This window comes from Ascaphus truei, chromosome 3 (genome assembly GCF_040206685.1).
Source record: "Ascaphus truei isolate aAscTru1 chromosome 3, aAscTru1.hap1, whole genome shotgun sequence".
Taxonomy (NCBI): Eukaryota; Metazoa; Chordata; class Amphibia; order Anura; family Ascaphidae; genus Ascaphus; species Ascaphus truei.
In genome coordinates this window covers 237,273,016-237,289,455 of record NC_134485.1, presented here as the reverse complement: position 1 = coordinate 237,289,455, position 16,440 = coordinate 237,273,016, and the positions used below count along the sequence as shown (strand labels likewise).

The 16,440-nt window shown below is 40.5% G+C and overlaps 1 protein-coding gene across 4 annotated transcripts in view; it reads right to left on the bottom strand.

Moving 5' to 3' along the window:
* Positions 1-14,658, bottom strand: part of MAP4K4 (mitogen-activated protein kinase kinase kinase kinase 4) — a 164,005-nt gene extending 149,347 nt beyond the window's left edge. Inside the window, exons 1-2 of one of the 4 annotated variants that reach the window (XM_075590401.1) lie at positions 14,162-14,658; positions 13,521-13,586 (exon numbers count right to left, since the gene is read on the bottom strand). In XM_075590401.1, the coding sequence (XP_075446516.1) occupies positions 13,521-13,586; positions 14,162-14,218 (123 nt within the window). In that variant the 5' untranslated portion in view covers positions 14,219-14,658. The remainder of the gene's footprint in view (positions 1-13,520; positions 13,587-14,161) is intronic. The other 3 variants (XM_075590403.1, XM_075590404.1, XM_075590405.1) reach the window with 3 other exon arrangements.
* Positions 14,659-16,440: the final 1,782 nt, after the last annotated feature.

Here is a 16,440-nt window from a genome sequence, read left to right as displayed (position 1 = left end):
TTATTAAACTCGCCAATTTTAAAATTCGCTGCTCTCTGCATAGGCCCCTAAAGCTTTGTACATCGTAGTTGCGTGCGCAACGGCGCACCCGTCACGCGCGCCTGCAGCCCAGGTGACCCGTGGCCTGTGGGGGCTGGAGGAGGAGACAACCAAAAGCAGCTCCCATTCAATGTTTGGGGGAGTGTCCGTGACATCACGTGAGCGGTTCACCCTCATCGGCATATCCGCAGCAAATTCAAACACGCTGGTCTCGCGAAGTATCGGTCGCCCCATCGCGTTTGTGCACTTTATGGCCATGCGCATTGGCTTCATGCGTTTTGAATTTGGCGCATGTGATGTCGCTCACGCCGTCTCTTTCACTATGGACGCGGCATTAGAAAGCGTAGTAATGCAAGGTCGGCTCATTTGTATATAGTCACATTGTTTTCATCGCGGGGTGGGGGAGAGATCTGAGAATTTTGACCACTATTGAAAACAGTAAAGTGGGTTTTTGCTAAATCAGCAATTTACTCAAAATGGTCAATGTAGCATAATTCGGAAACAACTAAATTACTGAAAAGTGCTGAAGGCCATGTTTATACATACAAATGTACAATGATGTCATTCTATCCCTATACACCAATAGGGACCATATAGTATCTACACACTAATAGTAATGCAACACCCTCTTACATTTCTACACCAACCCACACCATTGGTATACACTTCCTACACACCTTTTGTAAAGCGCTGTATACACTTTATACATTTATATTTTACACACACACACACACACAACTAACATTCAGGGACCATTTAACACCTTAAATCGCATAAATCGCATACTGCACAGGGGGGAGGGATAGGCTTCAGTCACAGATACATTCCAAGATGGACTGCTTTTAAGTAAAAACCTCTCTTGCTTTATCCAATGTACCATCGCCGGATGATGAGATCAGTGCATCTCGAAAGTTCGCACAAATAAAAGCATTTGCCACAGAACGGCATCATCTATTCGTTTTTGATAATATATATCTACTGCTTATCATGATAAACAATTTGTGACTGAACAAGAAGAATGGTGAAGGGTTATAGTTTTATTTAACAAAAGGAAAGTCTCTGATTTCTGAACTTGGCTCCTGCTAATACAAAGCCAGAAGAGAGAGAGTTATGGCTCTCCGTTATCATTTGGCACAACACACAGTCATGGAAAACATGGAAATAGTACAGGAGTGATCTGTCTAACCAAGCTCCCCGATAAAAAAATTTTGTTTAAACCGGTACGTTCTCAACATATCTATTTCCATGTCAATGTGCCAGCTGCATTGTAGCATTCTGTACTGTGTAACGCTCCAAAGTATTACTTTATATTCCAAACAGTACTCAGACATTACAAGAATAGAAGCACAGCTACAAATAGACTAGCCCCTCCTTAGCCGAGCTGCATGTTAATAAGCACATGTGAAGGTGACAAATTAAACCAGAATGGAATCTTTGCCAGCAGCCCTGTATTTAGCTGATGAAAAGCATTACTGTATACTGAAATAATCTGAACAAATAGGAAATATGCAGAAGACTTGTATATTTATATGGAAAGATACACAACTACAAAAAAAAAAAAAAAAGACTGATCTCGTATGCTACATTTTGCAGCTGGAATGGAAAGCATAAGTGCATTTTTAAGGTCAACAAAATTGTATTTCTTTAAAAAGTAGATAATTGAACATTTGCAAACAGACAATCCAAGCTATGTTTTTTTTTTTTTTTTTTTTTAAATAAGTTTTAAAAGCAGGGGTCTCCAGAGCTGAACACCATTCATTTCAGCTCCGGGGACCCCCTGCATCTCAAAATACTTACCACTGTAGGCAAGTACCACGTCGGCTCAGTAGCTGGTGATCCCGTAATGGGCGCTTTTCAATGCTCCCACGGGCCTATAAGAAGCTATGACATCATCCTGTGCGGATTCCTATTGGCCCACGTGACATGGGAACTTTAAAAAACAGAGACACTAGCACCAACTCCGGATGCAAGTATCGCTCGGTTGGGAATCTCCTTTAATGAATCAAGAGAAACACTACATATTTTCGGAGCCTGCTTTTGGAAGGGATGGGGGGGGAAACCAGCTGGCTAGGTGTATTAAATGTGATCTTCTGGAGTGACACCAAAAAAAAAAAAAAAAAACACAGCCAGTATTCAGCAAGCTTATCATTTCAATCCACCCCCTATTAAAAGGAGGTTAATCTACAGCAGTCAAAGTGACTGACCGGCCCATTTTTGGCCAAAAGTCCCCATGGTCTTCAATTGTTGCAAACAGCCCGACCGCCCGCTTCGGGCGATATAGAATAAGCCCATTAATAGGGGAATGGTGTGAAGTGATCAATTTTTTAAGTTACAAATGCCATGAGCAGATAGAGTATGTGACTGAAACCGATTCCAATGTAGCACAGGTATCCATATTCATGTTGGGGTGCATTATATTCCTAGACACCAGAAGGATCCTACAACATGATACGGTCTCGTAGAAATAGGAGATGTAATCAATGGGACCAGTGTATTGTTAAGGAAACGTGAGATAAAGGTGAATGAGAAACAGAATAGTTTTTCTAATGCTTAATTTTCCGCATCATTACGGATATTAGAGTGTGCAACTTCTAATGACTAATTAATAGCATAGAACTGCACTCCTTGGAAAAAAGACAATGCTGATGCATGAAATGTTTCTCAATTGCATTATTGTAGGTCAATATACCCAATATATTTTATATACAGAAAAGCAGCAGATAAAGGGTTATGATCACGTGCCTCCAAAGTCTTGCCCCCGAGAACAGCTGGGTGATCGCTACAGAAGCTTCCTCCATCGTTCTTGGAGGATTCAGTGTATGTACTTATAGAAGAGGGGCGTGCAAACTTTTTCTTCTGCACCCCCTGCCTGCTCTCTTATTTTCTGTGCAAGGAGCTTACAGAATAAAGACTTTTGTCGCTTCCTTAAAACAACACTATAAAATCAGCAAAAGTCACACCATTACTTTAGCATTAACATTTGAGTGAGTAAAAAAAAAAAAAAAAAAGACGACTTTGTTGTAAGTTGCATTGGAAAAAAAAAAGTGAAAAAATAACCTGGGAGGTATGAGCTTTAAATAACCGCTTCCTATAAGAGATCGTTCAGGTTTGCTTGCTTTCTTCAAGCATCTGCCTCAATGTCGTGCCATAATTGAGACCACTACCTATGCCACTTCTGCTCTAAAATTACCTTGCCAATGACATCCTCTAATTATGAATGAGGATGTCAAACTGAATTGGGGGCTTGTCATTGATGATGTAACAGTAAAGCACGACAGGACATAATAATGCCACTTCATTATGGTTCTCAGGGAACAGCTATGACTCAAACTTCTAAAATGCTTGTGATGGTAACTCTGTTAATGTGACTCTTTAACCTCTTAGAATGAATCACTGAACTAAAATGGGTCATTTCCTCTCAACTGCATCTATTCCCAACGGGGCTACAAAAAAAAGTGTAAAGCAATGCATTGCCGGCTCATTTGGGAGTAGAGAGATCTTATGACTGAACTACTATTTTTTATAAGAGTGCAACACAAAAAAAACAATACTTTCATAAAAACGCGGGGGAAAAACAAATACACAGATTGACTTAGATTGTAAGCTCTCGCAGGGATATCCTTTCCTATTGTCTGATTGTGTGTTTCACTTATTTTATTATAATTCACTGTATTGTCTCTTGGAATGCGCTGCATATACTGTTGGCACTATACTATATAAACAAAAATATACATGCGCATACATTAAAGCATAAGGCCGCGATAATAGTGCATGCACGAAACATGCACTAGGCTGGAGGCTATTGTGAGGCGATTGTGAGGCGTGGCAGACTTGTCATACGGCTGGTTCGCCCCGATTGGCTGAACCGCTCATGCGACGCGGCCGTCACGCGAAAAAAACTATTTGAATTGTATTTTAAACATTCACGCTCGCGGTCGCTTTGCACACTCGCACTATGGGTGACCAAGTTGAGAAACACACATTTGTGTTCGTGGCGTTGCCAAAATAATCGCGGCCTAAAACAACACTGTTTTAGAATGACCGTTAAATAAGCAAATAATACTAACCAGAGACGGAAGGTACGTCTATATCTTAATGTTTAGATCAGTTTTACAGCCGCTATCTTACATCTGTTCTGCTTCATAAAGCCAACACTTAACTTCTTGTTTCAAGGTGCAGTACCATCAAAAACAAAACTGTGCCCATTGCAGAGACGCAAGTTTCCCAACATATCAATTAGACTAACCTCTCCGGGGCAGGGATTTCCTTTCCCATTATCTGACTTTGTTGCACGTGTATATTAAATTTCCATGTACTATATTGTTTTTGTAAAGCGCCGAGTATACTGTGGGCGCTATATAAATAAAGCTATACATACAAAGTGTTAAAAGCCGCTGAGGCTTTCTTCCCCCCCCTCCATAAACTACAGGTAGTCCTCATTATTCAACGTTTCACTTTACAACAAATGGCATATCCAACGGTCATATTTCGAAACTGGAATGCATTATCCAACGCTCACTGATTAACATGGGACTCACTTTACAACGGTTTCACTATCCAACACTACTCCCAGAACGGATTCCGTTGGATAACCGAGGACTGCCTGTAGTCCCTTGCGGCTGACATCACTGTGTTGCACAGGAGCTTGCATAAGTAAAATGTCTCCCACAACACCTCTCTCTTTGGATTTTTATCCTGAAAGAGAGGGCAAGCAAGCAGAGGACATACTCGACTTCAGTGTTACCCTTTTTGGAACCAACTATAAAAAGGAAAAACGCTTTTCAAAAATGAAACAAAAAAAATAAATAATTGCTTAAAAAAAAAAGCTGCAATCACAGCTGACCAGAAAACACCATTTTATAAATAATTTAAGAGTCTTATTGGTTTCCTTAAACAAATCTCATCATATAAATAGAAAACACGGAGAGAAAAACAGTGCACAACCAGGAGAAAGGGTCCAGTGAAAGGCTTTTTTTATTGTAACATGGTTAAAAAAAATCCTGGACACCTCTTGATAAACTTATGTCTCTTCTGATCTGGTTGCTAGAGCACTCATATACACTCACTTTTCCAAATCATCATATAAATGGATGATATTCAGCCAATTTCATTTGTTTAGAAAATGAATTACAGATTTAATTTCTTAGGGACCGCTGAGGTGTTCTCTTCATCCTTATCCTGCCCTGTCCTCATTTAAAGAGTCAATAAAGATAAGCGGAGAGGGATCTAGTGGGCTCTGGCTGTGTGATCTCTTGCTGATCACACAGAGACATCACACAAAAGGGATCAGCAAGAGGAAATCAAACCCCTCCCACATCTCCGCTCACCATGTTTGCACCTAGACTTCATAATTTTGGTCAGATTTGGGTAAAAATCTTGAATCCTTGAATAGGTCACCGGCATTAGTTTACTTGGGTCCTAGGAGGGATTGCACCCCAAGGATAGTCAAGTATGAAACATTCATTTTATGAGCAATGTGGGACTGTTAACTTAAAACAACGGATTGCTGAACTTGTGCACCAATCATTGTTCTTCCTACTTATGACATCATCAGTAAAGGTTGTAATCCGTCTAAAGAGACTGAGCAGAAAGGACACAGCATGACTTTCTGTAAAGCTGCTTCCTGTGTGCAATAAAAACGACATGTAAACAAGAGCACAGAGTGTTTACCAGGTGGCAGTGTCAGTAAAAGCAGGCATCTTCATTTCACACCCTCCGCTTTAACAGTGGAGACAATTAGGTGAATTGTTGCTCGACTTTCATGACGAATTACATTCCATAAAAATATCCTACCCTCTTAAGTACACAAGTAAAGAAATGACTATAATCTTCCTATATATTTGTAAACTACATCAGTACAACCTGTCTGAGACATGTGAATGTGCTCACGTTATATTTTTATTTACTATACTACAAACACTACTTGTATATCCAGCAGAATAGAGGACAATGAAATTCGCAACCGCACGTTTCCCATTTCCCCCCCCCCTGCACAGTTTGTTAAAAGCCAATTTCCATGTTCGCGCTCTAAGGACAGATCATCATTTATTTAAAGGTGCCAACATATTCCGTAGCGCAGTACAATAGGGTTGGAGGACGAAAGACAATAAAACAAGAAATATTAACATACATTGTTACAGTAGGTAGTAAGGACGGCGCTGCCCCAAGGAGCTTACGATCTATGAGGACGGTTAAGTGCAAACACAGGCTAAGCGGGGGGGGGAGGGAGGCGGAGGTTGGTGTGTATTGGAATTATAACATCAGTGAATGGCAAACTACTGGCAGATGTCAGAGCTGGACACTGGATGCTCCGAAATATGTTCCCCTCCTGCTAAAAAGGGAGACGGGTGGGTCCTGAAAGCTTGTCAATGTAAAATGTAGTTTGACAAAAAATATATAAATAAAAAATAAATGATATTGTACTCATACTATATCATCTTATACAATTACACAAAATTAGCAAGGGAAGGATGTTGATCCAGGGAGAAATCTTTGGAGTCGGGAAGGAATTTATTTTTTCCCCTTATGAGACAGCATTGGATGATGTCTCACTGGGGTTTTGCGTTTGCCTTCCTTTGGATCAACATACTGTAAATACAAATATAGGATAAGCATATTAAAGTTGAAATTAAATTTCAACCTCATCTACTATGCAACTAGAATATATATTAAAAAAAAAAAAAGCAGATATGTTTTGACTCTTCCAGTATTGGATCACCCCTTCCTGAAGTGCTGGCTGGTCAGATAAAATTAGTCATGCAGCGGCGCAAACTGAGCCTCTGAGTCAAAAGCATTTCACCAATTCCCCACTTTATAGTTGAGTTTTTAGAATCAGCAATCCCCCCACCCCCCCCCACCCCCAGAAGCCTGTGTGTAAAGAGACACACACACACACACACACACACACGCACACACTTGACCGGCAACTTTTATGGACAAGAAGTGCATCTATTTATGTATGCTGATGGATTTAACTGAACTTTTATTCCTTATGTGTGAGGAGTGCTGTGGATTTTTCTGTTCTACATGTTACTGTTGAGCTGATGTGGTGAACTTGTCCCTACCACGTGCACCCTGCTATGTTAAGATAAGTATTGTATTGTCTATTTATCTCTTTTTGAGATATATATATATTCAGACTTTTAAAAAAAAGGACACTAATTACATACATTTACAATTGACCTTTAAAACATTACAATGTCATTAGCAAACTTTGGTTCTAGGAGTTCTCACTGGAACCCTTTGAGGGCCTCAGGATGTGCCCACTACAACTACATCCTGGGATATGGCATTCCAGGGGCTCCATGGCAGTGACTACGCCACCCCGCAGTGTGCTCGTTTTCCATGGGAGATCGCGTCCAACCCAATCTGAGAAGCAGGTAAATGGAAAAGGACCACGCTTTCATTCCCAGTTACGCCGCGATCATGTGATCGTGATTTCCCGAGCTGAACAGCACTGTTTTTAGCTTCATGTATACCCGGTTCCGGAAATAGATCCCAGAACAGGCTACTAAACTGCGAAATAGAAATGGCCAAAACATCCCATGGACATCACCAGAGAGGGTGATTTTGAGGCTTCCTATTGGATGGCCACAGAAAGGACCACCAGTAAGTATTTCAGGTACGAGGGTGTCCGTAACTAAAAAATAGCAAGGTTGAGTGCCATAGAACCATTCATTTTGAATGCTATATAAAAAAAAATGAATTATAAAAATGTGAGCACTAAAATGCTTATTAGTATTACATTATTACACGAGGAGTATCCCTACTCAGAAAAAGAAAAAACACAAAAGTTGAAGTGAGGCTTAGTCCCAATGAAAGATATGGTCAGACCAAATCAGATAAGCAGTAATAAAAAGCACAGGTGTGGAGAGAAAAAGGACTGCAAACTCATTTTCCTACCCCAGCCAATGGCAAAAGTACTTATGTACCATGAAAACAACCGACATGACGTCATTACACATTTCATGTGGATTTAGGAATGTGTGTCATCCATATTCCTATTATATCTGGTTTCCAACCAGTTTCCATAATGCTAATCAAGGAAGAAAGAAGCAATGATGAATCCTAATAGACATAATAGAAGAGAAGTATGTAAATCGTACACTTGACACATTGACAGAATAAATGGTTTTTATCTGCCATTAAATTGAGTGTTTCCATGTACTGTACAAACAATGTCATGAAACCTGCTGCCTATGTTTATTTACATGCATATCTTCAATCATTTTCCCTACTGCTGTCTCACACTGTTCAGGTGTGACTGGAAGCAGTCTGAAAACCCTGTCTGTTGCACTGGAGACACTGCAATTGGCCAAGCCCAGAGGCCCCCGGCTGCCGTTGAAGCATTGTATACTAGGACATAATGGGGGGAAAAGCAGGGTCACACAGACCTGTCTGAGACATGTGAATCTGTTCACAAATGGTCTTTTTATTTGCTGTACCAAGTACTTGTGAAACCTCTGGTTTCCTGACTTAGGCCATGGGTGATCACCCCACTGAAGAAAAGTAATTTGCCATTCCTTTATTCACACTTACCATTTGAAAAAGGTCTACTTTGGTGGCACTTTGGGTAGTCAAATATACTAAAAGGAAAACCTTGGTCCATGTAAATTATATGTAGGTGAAGACATGTGGAGCATGCAGACAGACATTAAATACCCCTTCCACCACCCACACCAACGCAGCACTCCAACCACAATCTCCAGGGAAAGGAGAGATCCACTCTTAAAACAAGACCACACATGTCAACAACTCAACACTCAGCTGATCTTTAAAAGGATGACCTAACATCATGGTCACAATAGCACTGTATTTCTCTCAAGAGAAAGCACTATTGTAAGCACTACTCTGCATAGAATTACTACTCTCGGTTACATGTAGCTGTGACTGAACACACAAAGCGCACAATGTGACATACAGGATTGTATATACAGGGGTGTGCCAGCCATGCCCGTCTGCCACTGAATGGCGTTGTAATAAATGAATGTAAAAATAATATTTAGAAGGTGCCTTTGCCCCAGTAAGATTACAGTGCAACTCGGTGGTGTTCAACCTTTTTCTGGTTAAGGAACCCTATAATTATATTGTGAAACTCTGCGGAAACCCAACCCTATCAAATAGTATATGTCTGAGATCAGATGCAATGTAAATTCTTCTGTATTTGGTACAATTTTCAAATGACCTGAAAATTGCAGGAAAGCTTTTAGGGCAGCCAGGGGAACCCAGGGGTTGTTAGGAACCCCTGTTGAAAAAAAATGGTCTAACTATATACATCTCACAAACTTCTCATTTTTTTTAATCTTCATGCAAAATAGCCAACTCACAAAGTTTGCCTTATTACCACACACCATTTAGACAAACCCGCAACAACAGTCTCACACTCAAATATAATGAATTATTTCCCAGGGGGCATGTTTACCAGATGCCAACTTTCCATCCTGATAAACACACAGATATGAGCTTGCAAAACAGGGGATGGGCAGCTCTCCTGGACGCACACAGACAGAATGACAAACTGGCTTTCAAAGGGAATAGCTTGAATTTGCAAATTGCATTTCAAGAACCAGAGGGGCAGTGTACACAACTACTCAAATTAGATTAAAAGTAAATTGCTGGGTGCTTCAAAGGTTAACGTGAACTTTGCGGTTACTGTAGCAACCAGCAGAAAAAGACTGGCTAAATTTAGCAGCATCACACTTCAAAAAGGATACATGAGGTGAAAAAAAACATTTTTGAAGTACAAATATTTAGGATCAAAATATTTTTTTTTAAAGTCCTTTTAATCAGTTTTTAGTATTTTTAAAAATCACAATATCCATAAACTATTACCAACATGATGTTTATATGTAAATTACATTTTATGTGTTGAACGCGAATACAGCAGCATTAGCATACACCATTATATTAACCAATTGTTGTACGGTACACCAAAATGTGTTTAATGGCTCTCTTCTGGTATTGCAACAGGTTCAGCTGGTGACCACTCCTGCATTTCAGCAAATACAACTATTACATGGTCATACACTTGTATGGATGAATGGATGCATATCTTTGTGTGTACATAAAGCATTAAAGTAATACACGACAAAACAATAGGAGACACAATGGGAATAAGTGCTTAAAAAAGGACCAATCCAAGCAGCCATATTGTTCTTCTTTAGTAGGATTGTGGATGATGTCACTACTTCCGATTGGCCTGCATGAGCTTTGAAATACATTACATGAGCCCAGCTAGCGAGCTGAAGCAGCTACCGGCTCCCCCTATGAAAACAAGTATCTCGGAAATCAGGGGTCGCCGAAGTTGAGACCAGAGAACCCCGGCTTCAATCCATTGTAAATAAAAAAACATAAAAAAAAAAAAAATACAAATATGGCCACTTGGATTGCCGCTTTAAGATATAAAAGTTAACATTGGGAAAAAGGTGTGCCTTTCCGAAAGAGCTTACAATCTAATTGGTAAGTAGGGAGAACGTAGAACCAGTGGCAGGGTGTTATAAGTGTATATGAAATCTACCGTGTTAGGCAAAGGACTAGTGCTTTGGCACTACTCAAATGCTCATTTACAGGGATGGGATTTCAGATAGGCCTTAAAAGTGCAGAGTGCTCGTCAGATATTGAGGGAGAAGGGAACTTGGCAAAATGTTGTTGCATCTAAAGGAAATCCGAATGATCACTGTTTCAGATATGAATACCCATTACCTAGATATCCTACTCTATTCCGATGTTATGTTTAAAATAAACATGAGCCCATGTTGCTTTGTTTTAGTGAAGAGGTACAATGCAGTGTAGCAACAGCAAAAAATGGTGATAAAAATGCAAATAAATGATAAACAAAACTGTGCTCAAGCATTGCCCCAAAATGACAACAGACCTGGTAAAGAATTTGTGAAAGGGTTGCTCAGACATGTCAAACATCAGTGTCTTAACAGCATCAACTCAGGGGCCCGAGACATCCTTTATGTTGACCAGATTGTTGGAGAAAGATGCCGTAAAATCCCAAATGAGTTACTGCTCAAAATGACATTTGTCTGGAAAAGTGTACAAGTCAGCAAAATGCTGTGCCAAAACAAAATATACAAAAAGGTATTAGACTATACTGTGCTTTCTCATCAATAGCACAGGTATGTAGCAGTTAAGACAAAAGCAAAAAATAAGAAACAAGCAATAACATTTTCTTGTATAGTTCTGATCTTCGCAACGAGACTCATAAGACAATACATCATTGCTACCATGAACTCTGCACATCTTGGGCCTGCAGAGCAATTTTATGTAGGCCTCATTGCAACAAAGAGGATTCGTTTAGGTTAAACATGGTACACTAGTACAATGTCAACTCTAAGTAAAGCTTGGCATATGACACAAAAAAAAGTGAAGGTACAAGCTACAAACTGGAGGGGTAATGAGCACCAGAATATGTGAACGTGCGACTTCATCTCATAACAATGCAGTAAATTCAGGCTAGCCATGACAATGTGGATTATTTCTGCCTTGCATTAAAAACAAGACCTATGCTAATTTGACTATGATAGCCTGCATTAGCTTATGTAGCCATTCCAAGGGTGCTAGGATTTTTCCCATTTTAAAGGAAATCTGCAAAGCAGCCGTTCTCTTTCAGTATCCTCCGTTTCTGTAAATGACCACTCATGGAGAATTAGATGAGCAGAGATTAGAAGCATATGAATGTCTATGTCTGTTCAAGCTGAAGAGAATGTGCAGTAAGGGCTATGCAACATAACAGCAGACATGTGGCACATCAAAAGAAGAAGAGTGGACTAAGGTGGTGGTAAGAAGAGCTCAAATAGATAGAAATATATTTCTTCAAGTGGTTGTACCTGGACACCCTGTGATTCTCTATACAACCTCATGCACTTCTCTCTTGCCTAATAGTGCATTCATTCCATTCCAAGAGGATCACTTCTTATCATGTACTGTCTGATCACTGTCAATTAGTCACATCTGTAATGGCAACTCACTGCACAGTCATACAACCCCAAGAGATGTTTCTTTCATTTACTGTAATTAAGCAGTTCTATCTGCCACCTCCCCCAACCTTCAAAGGATGCACCAGAGGCCAAGAATATGATGCAGGACTACTTAATACCAAACCCAGTGCTTTAAAAAAAAGTCAAAATCATAAAGAGTCCATTAATGCCATGCAATATAGAAGGACAAAGGTCCCATGGAAAACATCCCTACAAATAAATTCACAGTAAACAAATTAAGCGGCACGGTTTAAACATCAAGTAGCCTATAGAGGGGTCGTGGGGGGTGAGGGCAAGGATAATTGATGCCAATATTATAGAGCCTCTCATTATCAATTGACAACCCTGCTGCCTTCACGTGGCGCCCCTCGTTTCTAACAAAATGGGCTCTGTCGACCCTTGGATATATCCAGCTAAACAAGTTCCATGGATCTTTTTAAAGTGAAGTTTTCTGTGGAAGTCGCCTATACACATCCGTGGGTGAAGAGGCAGAAAATATAAAAATATATGTATGTATAAGGATTCCAGTTTTAGGTTTCAACCAGGAAAAAAAAAAAACACTGATCTTGCACTATTGATTTTAACCGATAAACACCAGATATGAAGCTTCCTTTCACATTAAATCCCACCTCTTTTGGCTGCTCGTCCACAGACAGGAGACAGAGGTACCACGTGGGAGTATGGAAACTCGAATAAAGTGCACCGATAAACACCAAAATGTTAACAAAACGAAAACACCAGAACCAAAATAATAAACACCAATTTTCTGAAAAAATAAACACCTGCATATTAATCAATCTTCATGCACTTAAAAGGTTAACACTTTGTACAATGGCCTCTTGGGGTCAACATATCAAGGTATATTTGGTCATGCTTGTCTTAGTGACATGGTCAGCATATGGAGCAATATTAAGTGTTAGAATGTGATCAATCCCATTAGGATTGTGAAATAGAATTGGCAAAAATCTGCCTCGGATTGTGTAAATCTCTTTGGCAAAAAAATATGTGTCAAAGGGGTAAAAAAAAAAAAACCCTTGATTACCAGGATTGTCACATATGATGTAACCACAAGCAGTAGTTGTGTGGACATTCACTCTACAGACAGACATATACACACACTATATATATACACACACTATATATATATATATATATATATATATATATATATATATATATATATATATATATATATATATATATATATATATATATATATATATATATAATATATATATATATATTACACACACACTATAATTTTTATTTTATTTACACAGCACCAAAAATGTACACAATGCTGTACAAGAGACACGATTACAAGGGATTCAAATACAATAAGTGCAAACAAAGCAACCATGATGAGAAAAAAAAACTAAAGGCACATGATAGCTTACAGGCTGTACACACACACACATTGTTGTTTTCTTTTTACCTACTGATATCAACGTGGATCAATAAATGACAATAACAATACAAATACAATCTGGCACACACCTTGTATACTTGTCCATAGGTGCCATTGCCTACCACTTCCACCAGTTCAAAGATCCCAGCTGGATCCTGGGGGGGGGAAAACAAATAGAAAATGAAGGGGGAACATCAATTGCAATAGTCCCAGCTCATGCAGAAGAGGTGTTGGGCAGAGAGGGGATAGATGCAGCTGTTGCGCCCTATTTCCCCCCACGTGAGGAACATGCCAATACATGCAAACAAAGGAAAGCAGTGTGACTCTTATGTGAACTCTTCTCCGTGCAGGAGAATTAAATAGATTCGTAAAAAAAATAAAAAAATTAAAGAAATATAGATAAAGAGGGAGGAGGGGGAGAGGGGAAGACAAGAAGCCTCCCACCCCGGCCTCCTGCAACAACACAAGCTGGACTACAAAAAGAAAGGGGGGTAGAGGGGGTCTGCCATCATCATATGGGTGGGGGCTGTACAGCTGCTCGGGATCAAACCTCAAGCAGCCTCCAAATAGGAACAAATGCTAAATACAATTTAAAAAAAAAATTTAAAAAAGGATGCGGGGGGGACTTGCAACAATAGATGCATGTCCCCAATCCACACCCTGCTGATGTTTCTTTTGTATATGGCTGTGTGTACACATGCTGGGCTGATTTTCCAGGGGTACTACTCACCCTCAGAGAAGAGAGATCTATATCCACCAGACTTTTTGCAGGGGAATCGTTCGCCATGGTCTGACCCCCCCACCCCCCTTTCAATTGTTAGTAGCCCCGGCAGATCCGCCCTGGATCCAGACACAGGAGGGCGAGCTCCTCTCCTCCTTCACGCTCTGCTTGTAGGGCTCAAACTCCTCATTGGGTGCAGGGGGGAGGTGTCTGCGCTGGGGGTGCAGGGGGGAGGTGTCTGCGCTGGGGGTGCAGCAGCGGATCCTCCTCTTCCCCCCTTCTTTCTTTTATTGCTGTGTCCCCCTCTCTCTCTCTCTCGCTCTTCTCCTCCCTGGCTGTATGGAAGGGGATTTACATCATGTTGAGATGGCAGCTCCCAGCACAGTGAACCAGTCTATGTCTCTTTCAATCCCTCCCTCTCTCTTTCTTTCTCTCTTTCCTCCTCCCCTCCCTCTTTTCTTTCTTCCTTCCTCCCCTCGGACACACAGACATGCAAAGAGGAGACGGAGGGGGGGTGGGGGAAAGAAAATCCTCAACCAGCACAGCTACTGGAGCCCGCAACACCAATCCCTACAAGTAGCAATCCCTTCTCCTCCTCCTTTTCCCATGTATCCACCCACTACCAGCAACACCACCACAGTCACCAGGGCACCGTTTGGACACTGCTGCCAGGTGCCAGCTTACACCCTTCTTCACAGCAAGTCCCTCTGTTCCACGTTGACATTATCATGAAGGATTCGGTTTTCATGTGTTCATTTTTTGTCAATTCAGTTTTTTGTTTTCATTCAATGAAAAATGCTGTGTTTATCACTTAACTATCTTTTTTTTTTTATGACACATTTGAATTTGGTGTTTGTTGATCCACTTATTTATTTTAGTATTCATTTAACCCATGTGGTGCCTCTCTGTGGCTGGGCTGCAACCAGAGGTGCAAATGATGCTTCATTTTCCGTTTTTTTTTTTTCTGGAAGTACAAGATAATGAATTGGTGGCGTTTTCCGGTTAAAACCTAAAAACAGAATCCCTAATTGTAATTCGTCGGATAATTATAATTCGTCGGATGTGCTTCAGGGATCGGAGCGCCTTTTATCAACTACATTTTCTCAGAAAAGTAAACGACACATTAGATCGCTAGCTTCTGGAGCGAGGGTGCTTTGTGTCTGCATTGTTCTACACTGCTACCAATGGTACAAGTACGGTATAAGAACACATTATCAGTAATAGTACGAATGCCAGAGAATGCAATGATTAAATATTAATGGTAGCAAAATGATCCATTTACGTTACTTAGTTGACAAGTGAGACGGGGAGGGCAGACGGGATATGTGGACTGCACAGAGCGATATGCTGTGAGTCTATTAGACTATTGATGCAATAATAGAGACCTTAAATAATTTACAGTACATCTAAGAAGAAATATATGAATGTCTTGAAATGTGCTTCGCAAAAAGTTTTGCGATTTTCTCTTACATTCGCATTTTCGCAAAAGTTCAGTGCCAATTTTTAAAAATCTCCCTTGTATTTTGCCACTTTTTACCACAATTGTACAAATATGGCAGTATATAAAGGATAATGTGATCTTATTAAGGGTCTTGCATTGAACTTAATGCTTGCCGAATGTTGTTGGGGTTTTTTTTTGCGAAGTTTACAAATTTGCATGAATTTTTTTTTTTTTGAGGAAAAATTGGGCAAATTTCACCTGGTTCATGAACTTCAGCTAAAATATTTACACGTCTCTAGTTCTGACTGAGATTATGGTGCTTGCGTCGGCGCACGCGGCGAGGACAACAGACCTCTTCCCTATGGGGCCACCAATAGTGCACGCGGCCATGCGAGCGATGCAGAGCGACCACGTGGCAGATTTTTGAAAAGACATATTATTTTGTCTTTTTGCGCGACGCCCGCGTCAAGTGAGCGGTTCAGCCAATGAGGGCGAGCCAGCCTTATGACGCGTCCGCTACACCTCTATTCGCCTCAGACCTCAGTCCAGGGATCGCACGGGTGATAGGCACGCGCAACGCCATGCGCTCCGTTGCGCGCGCACGCCCTCTATAAACGAGCCCTAAGATATGATGCTATCCACGGGGAGGGGGTTGTCGCTAATTCCTCTTGAAGCAAAAGGGTTAACTTTGACGCTTGTTACATAAATACAAATATGCAATGACAGCAACAACACAGGTTTGTTAATAGCGATTTAACCATTAACCAATAAAGGGCTTTGCAACACATTGCTGTGTAATTCACTTCTCGCCCTGCAGCAATGAATGAGTTGACAGCGTGAGCAAGCT